The 6,849-nt window shown below is 45.8% G+C and overlaps 1 protein-coding gene across 1 annotated transcript; it reads right to left on the bottom strand.

The window, feature by feature from the left end:
• Positions 1 to 2,134: 2,134 nt before the first annotated feature.
• Positions 2,135 to 6,644, bottom strand: LOC121602888 (polynucleotide 5'-hydroxyl-kinase NOL9-like). Its single transcript, XM_041931645.1, has 4 exons — positions 6,409 to 6,644; positions 3,453 to 6,318; positions 2,485 to 2,628; positions 2,135 to 2,427 (listed from the first exon to the last, which is right to left on the bottom strand). The coding sequence occupies exons 2-4, from the start codon at positions 6,074 to 6,076 to the stop codon at positions 2,229 to 2,231; spliced, it is 2,967 nt and encodes a 988-aa protein (XP_041787579.1). The 5' UTR covers positions 6,077 to 6,318; positions 6,409 to 6,644; the 3' UTR covers positions 2,135 to 2,228.
• Positions 6,645 to 6,849: the final 205 nt, after the last annotated feature.

Below are 6,849 nucleotides of genomic sequence, written 5' to 3'. Positions count from 1 at the left end.
CACAAAAGATAGAAGGAAACAGTTAAGCAAACCAAAAAAACACCTCTACTCTACGGTGATAACCGAACACAGTTTAAATGTGTATTATTCTAACTACCCATTTTAAAAGCAACACATTTTGATACATATTCTCTTAGTGTGTGCACACTACTTGGCACTCCTACTTGTTCTGCAATTGAGTTTTTTTTCTTGTAAAATACCGATCAAAGTGCATTTTGCATTTAAAAAAAAGGAAACAATCGCATTCATATATATATACTCTCATAGAAGCAAGTGTTCATCTCTGCAAATCATCGGCAGTTGAAAAAAAGCAACATAACGTACATAATCCTAGTTCAATTCAACCCAAGAGCGTGTGTAAAGCAACCCCTATTCCATCCTTCGGATAGGATTCATTGACAATCACACCGGCGCAGTGGACGTTAGCACATTGCAGAACGCTAACAGCACGACTGCATAAATCTCGTAAAAATATGCATACGTGCATGCAATATAGCAAATTTACACAACTATATAGCTAAGCCGAATGGGGAAGGTGGAGCGACTTTTTTTGTTGTTTGTTGCAAACTGGCCGGGTCGCTATCATGTGCGAATCTCGGGTGCAGAGTGGGTATGGAAAAAAAGCTAAACTTCAGATATACGTGACTGAATTTTGAAACATGGGCATGTGCATGAAGCGGCCGTAGTGCCAGAAGAAGTGGGGTGGGAATAAGCAAAAGCAAGCAAAACGGAACCCTGCCCCGCACTAAGAAGGAACAAATGCCAACAGATTAGCAAGCGCGAACCGTTCGGATAGGAAGAGCAAGTTAAAGCCATAAAACCAGAGTTGAGGAAGTTTGCGTGTGTATGTGAAAAGCAAAAGGAAGAGAAAACTTAGTGTAAGGACACGAAAGCAAACAAGTTACGGATAAGGGAATGAGAACGAGGAGTAAGTACTATACATAAAAAGGTATATATACATATAAATATAATATTTAATTGAATGCATTGAGCGCACGGAGACGGAGCGCGAAAAGCGAAGAGACGAAGTCTAACTGCTGGATCGGTCGTTGTGGAACGTACACATACACACAGAAACACACAACATTTTCATGAAAGCAAGAAAACTTAGGGCATCGAGCTCCTCTGGCGCGAGAAGAGACGGAATGCAGGAATGTGCAACCCTATCAATTCTAAATTGGACGTTCAAGAATCGAAATGCGCGAACGGATAGAAACGCAAAGAAGAAAGCGCGGCGGGCGGGAGAAGGAAAAATGCACGTCGAAGAAAGAAGAAAATCGATAACCAAATTGTACATTTTTTAATAAAAACAAACAGAAAAAATATGCTAAATTAAGAAGGACTTGGTTTTTTAAATAAGTTAAGCTGTAATAATAGATGACAGAAACGAATCTGAATGTTAGCGTCGAAGTGAAACAAAATCAACTGGAGAGGCAATTTCCGTTGGTTTTTTAAAAACTGTTTTCGTTTTATTACTTCCTTTACGGTATGATGTCAATTGGAATGGCCAAATTTATATAAAAAGCGTATTTCGCCTTAATGATTCGCTTTCAACTGTTTTGAATTGAGCTCATTCCGCTGTATTGTAAATCTATTGTATCTTTCTCATAAATTTTTGGCTCAAATATAAACAATCAAATTGTTTTGATTCCGCTATTTGTCCTCTCACTTCCGTTCTACAAACATAAGAGGGTTTTTCAATTAAATTTAACCGTTTTGCTGTTTCTTGTTTCCTTGTTTATGCAACCGTTTGTGGAGGACGTTGCGAAAGAGCATTTTGAGATGAAGTATTATGAATGAAATAATAGGTATTTGAAATTTTTCGATGATTTTAAATCATTTGCTATGTAAAGTAATTCTTCATTGTATGTTGACGAACATCATTTGATGAAATTTACTATGTGGAATCGTCGAAAAATGCTGAGAGCGTGCAAAAAAACAATCCATTTGACAGGAAACAATTCTATACCACTGAGAAATATTATTTCCTTCCAGCATTTGATGTGTGAAATTTCCTGTTTCATCTTTCAATTCCATAATCACTGCCAATAAGAAATCTATTTAATTTTCAGTTCCACAATACCTGTACACACAGCTATTAGTTAGCTTCTGCAACTGTTTGCTATCAATTTTCTTTTCATCTCAGTTCAGTAGCTAAATAGAATGAATATTGACAACGGGAAAAGATAAGAGACGCGGAAGTAGAGATTTACGAAAACAGTTTATCCTTAGGCCTGCACCTGTACGATCGACATGTTCTGAAGGTACGGAATCGTACCCTCGATCTTGGGACTGCAGTGCAGGTATACCTGGCTCGGAAGGCTAGTACTGCCCATCGCTAGCACATTCGTTTTGGCCAGCTGTTCCGATGAAAGAGAGTGCAACAGGTACACGTTGTTTTCCTTCTCATCGACGCTGCGCACAATTCTGTTGGGGAAATCAGGCATTTAGTACACAATGGAACAAATAGGAGCAGATAGTTACTTACCAACACCGAAACAATTGTACTGGTCAGCTGCAAGCTTTTCGCAAAGGTACACCAACGTACCGTTTAGCGCACGCTTCATCATCTCCTTCGAGGTGCAATCTTCGCCCGTGCTTATAATACTCAGATCATCCAAATGAGCCCTGCCAGAGTAAAGGAAAAGCGAGCTGATTAGGTACACGACTCATGTAAGACCAGTGCTGCAAAATGTCACTTTCAATGTCATACAAAAATCTGACTGAAACAAAATCCATGTCAGCGTCACGTACTCAATTGTGATAATCAGAGATGATACTCAACACGATTGGTGTGACCAATACATGCTTCGTGACATTTTTGCGACCATCGCTTGGTCAGTCACTGTGTCATGACTTTTTTTACAGTGATTAGTTCTGCAAAATGTCACTGACATAGTTATGACATACGTGTCAAAATCATGTCAGCGTCACGAGCGCTACTGTGATGATCAGAGGTGAGACTCAAACAGTTGTTGTGACCATCACATGCTTGGAGACATTTTGAGCAACCAACTCTTGGTCAGTCACTTGGTCGCGACATTTTCTGTCGGTGATCATCACGATAGTCATGGGAGATATGCAGTGCGTACGAGTGGTTACAACAAACTGAATGATTATGGTTTCTCGCCTTGTTTGACCTCACAGACAATCAAAGCAGACATAGCGAGAAAGAATGCTCATGTTGCTGCATGGGACCACACGCCAAGAATATTCCAATAATGTCGTGATTATCACCTGACCAAGAGTTGGGTGCAAAACAAAATGTCACCAATCGCGTTGGATTAAGCATTCGCACGACGCGTTCGGCATGTCATGACGCACTTTCATTGAGTATCAGCAATGAACATCAAGCTACCACGGATATGTTCATTGTTTTCGTTACATCTCGTGATGCTCATGACATTTTGCAGCACTTGTGTAAGCCCACACCACGGTACATTGACACTTACATGTGCGGCTTCACGTCGGTGAAAGTTTCGGCCGTATCGCTCAAAATCCTTGCCAGCTGTGCCATCATCGCGATCGTGCGCCGTTTCGGCGGCAAAAAGGAGGTTTTGTTCGGTTCGTACACGACATCGATCGGATGGAAGTGATAGTTGGCCGGTGCCGATTGCAGCTGCACCTCCTCCCTTAGAATGTTAAAGTTGTACCCGTTCACCAGCTCGGCGGTCAGCTGGTTGGCGTAGTTTTCCGGCTTCAAAAAGGGAGTGGACGATTTTTTGACGTTCTTAGGAAACGACAGCTGAATTAGATCGGTCGGCTGCAGCAGGCGCACGATCGCCATCGTCAGCTCCTCGCCGAACCCGACCACATAGCCCATCGTGTTGATAATCCACGGGATCTCTTGCAGTGCCGGATCCTCGTTGCAGTACTGCACCAGCGACCGAACGTTCTGCACGTACACCAGCGGCGAGGAGACGACATTCAAGCTGCCAAACAGCTTGCACTGGCGCGGCTGCACATTGGCAAAGCAGCCCACACCCAGGATCGGTTCCTCCAGCACGCTAACGCTCAACGTTTCCGGCACAAACAGCAGCGGCTGACCAATGTCGAGATCGAGCAGCAGCACCCGGCCAAACTGTTTAATGTACCGGTTGATCAGATACTGGCAGAGGGTGGACTTGCCGGAACTTTTACCCCCCACCACCATCAGCCGACTGTTCGCGCTTACCGGCACCGTATCCCAGACCGGATTCGGCTGAAACTGTGGCACATCACTGCGGGCGGTGGGCTGACTGGGCACGAACATCGCCACCTCCAGCAGGGTTTCCGTCGTACGGAACGGTGAGCTGGTTTGGTTAAGCGTAAGCGCCGTCGGGAACAGATCGAACTCGGGCAGGAGCCTGCACACCATCGGTACGGTGTCGTTCGCATCGAACGAGTCCGCCCGCAGCAGTACCAGCGCACTGTCCACCGGGTTGAACTCGCGCACCAGCTGCTGCATGTCCGCCTCGACGAAGTGGCGGCTAAGCTTGTTCAGGATGCGCTCAAACGTCGCCGTGCTGTACGTGTCCGGGCTGGGGAGCGGCGTCAGATTGAGCGCATTGTAACCGCCGGAAGCAAACACTGTACGCTTCTCGGCCATATCCAACTGGTAGCCGAAAATGTCCACCTTGCCGAACAGTGCCTGCACGGACAGATGACCGTGGATATAGAGCGGAGCCTTCAGCACCACAAGCGACATTCGCAGATCAACTGCATCGTAAAAGGTGTACGTCGTTGGTTTGGGGCTTATCTCCAGCAAGGGTGAACATGATCGGTCACTCTCCGCTCCATCGTCCACGACCTCTGCCTCTTCTTGGACAACATTTTCGCTTTTCCGCTCTTCCTGTTTTTCTCTCTGCTTATCCGTTTGATCGAGGTCGCTTCCCTCCTTCTCCATGCCGTAATCAGCCGGAAGCTCCACTATTTGCGCGTATTTGCCCGACGCATCGAAGTGTACAATGGAATCATCGTCCAGATCGCGAAGAACGGCCGCCCCACGCGGAATATAAACGGTATCGTCACCTTCCGGCGGTTCGTAATCCTCATCATCACTGTCCGTTTCGTACGGCTGGCCGCTGGTAAAACGACTGTAGCTGTTTCTGGGCGAGCGACATTCGTCGGCACTCGATTCATAGTCGTCATCGTAGCTATCGGCCCCGTTCATGTTCCCGTCAAAGCTGTCGCTATCGTATCCCTTTTGGAGGAAGTCATCGTACTCTGATTCATTGGACATATCGTAGATATTGTCATAGAACTCAGTGACCTCTGGATCTTCATCGTCGTCGGTCCAATCGGAGTCATCTTCCTCTGAATCGAACGTGTCATAATCGTCGTCGTCGTCGTCGTCATCCTCATCGTTCTCTTGCGCCCCCGCCGGGGGTTCCTTTCGCTTGAACGCCACCACCTTCTTTGGACCTTCTGTCGCCCGAGAGGCGGTCGGTTTGTCAGTAGGTTCCTCGTCCGAACTGGCCCCATACTCCAGACTACAATCGTTGTTCTCCACCACCCACCCTCCCGGGCTCACGTTTTGTGCGGTCGCTTTCTTTGCCCGTTTCTTCGGTTTTTTGCTCTGAGACCCTTTTTTCTGTTTCGCTTCCGGCTGTTCGTCGAAAAACTGTTCAATGTAGTCGTCCTCATCGCTGTCAGTGTTAGAGTCGCTCTTGGCATCATCTTCCATACCAACGCACTGCAGGACTGGCACTTTGTGCGGTACCGGATCCTCGCCAGACGGTTTGCCACCAGAATGTGCCGCTTTGAGGAAAACTTTCGCGCCTGAAGCAACCTTTCCGGCAATGTTTTTCTTCTTAGATGAATCGTTGACGGTTATGCTTTTGCTACATTTTTCATTGGTGTTGCGGGTGTCGCTGGAATCGCTGTCCAGTTTACGGCTTCGCTTCGCTGGAGAACCATCATCTGCCGACGGATCGCGCTTGGCAGACACGTCTGATGCACTGCCTCCGAGCGAATCATCATCCATCACGTTAGCATTGCGCTTTTTGGCCCGTTTTTTTCGCACGTTTCTTCTCCGCTCGTGCCGTTTCCTTTCCATTTTCCTTCGCGGCCGCGTTATTCGCGTTCGAATTGCCATTCACTGGAGTGGATTTAGACGCAAGACAAGCAACTTTGTTCTGTTTTTTCTTGTTTTCAATCTTTTTTTCCACTTCCTGGATTTGGTAGACTGTTTTAGCTTTTGAGTTGGTAGCCTCCTTTGCCGGCTTCCTCATGCCTGTCTTTACGCCCAGTGCTACCGGCTTAGGTTCCCCATTTGTAGTAGGGGTATATTTTTTACGATTCTTGTTCTTGCTGCCCATTATTCAACAGCGAAGCGACCTGCAAGAAAAAAGAGAGACTCATACGATTAGCAACACCTTCCACACGAGTAGCCGGCATGGGCGATGAAATGATGGAACATTCTAGTACCTGGTTCTAACCTTTCGGTGGGTTCAATTTATCACAAACTGGTTGATAGTGATTGCACGTACGCGCAACGCAGCAAAGAGCACGAAAATTACGATCAGAAATTAACACAAAGTACACAACATTCAGTTTTGGGCACAACTTTTCTGTGCGATGTCCATGAAAGCGGCGTTTCGTGAATAACGTAAATACGAACGTGCTGCACGGTTTTGACAGTTCGATTTGTGGAAACGAGTTCCGTTCAATCGCTCACCTGTCAGCCATATTGATGACACGTTTGACAGCCATTGTACGGTAGGCTTTGCGATTTTATTTCATTGGTAAAATAAAACCAGAGACATATTATTTTTTCTCTTAACATTTTCTTATTCATTTTCTCCATTTTCTTTCTTAATAAACCTTTATTTTCATTATTTTGCCCAATTGCCATCTGTCATGCTGTGA

This window comes from Anopheles merus, unplaced genomic scaffold (assembly GCF_017562075.2).
Source record: "Anopheles merus strain MAF unplaced genomic scaffold, AmerM5.1 LNR4000680, whole genome shotgun sequence".
Taxonomy (NCBI): Eukaryota; Metazoa; Arthropoda; class Insecta; order Diptera; family Culicidae; genus Anopheles; species Anopheles merus.
The sequence above is the reverse complement of the archived record's forward strand: the minus strand, read 5'-3'. Positions and strand labels throughout refer to the sequence as shown.

What these genes read in the sequence shown, in the direction of transcription:
- LOC121602888 (XM_041931645.1), bottom strand. Translation starts at nt 6,076, where the DNA reads ATGGCAATTCGAACGCGAATAACGCGGCCGCGAAGGAAAATGGAAAGG. An exon ending in ACCGACGTGAAGCCGCACAT is followed by an intron (nt 2,629 to 3,452) that starts GTAAGTGTCAAT and finishes TTACTCTGGCAG; the next exon opens with GGCTCATTTGGATGATCTGA. An exon ending in AATTGTTTCGGTGTTGGTAA is followed by an intron (nt 2,428 to 2,484) that starts GTAACTATCTGC and finishes TTTCCCCAACAG; the next exon opens with AATTGTGCGCAGCGTCGATG.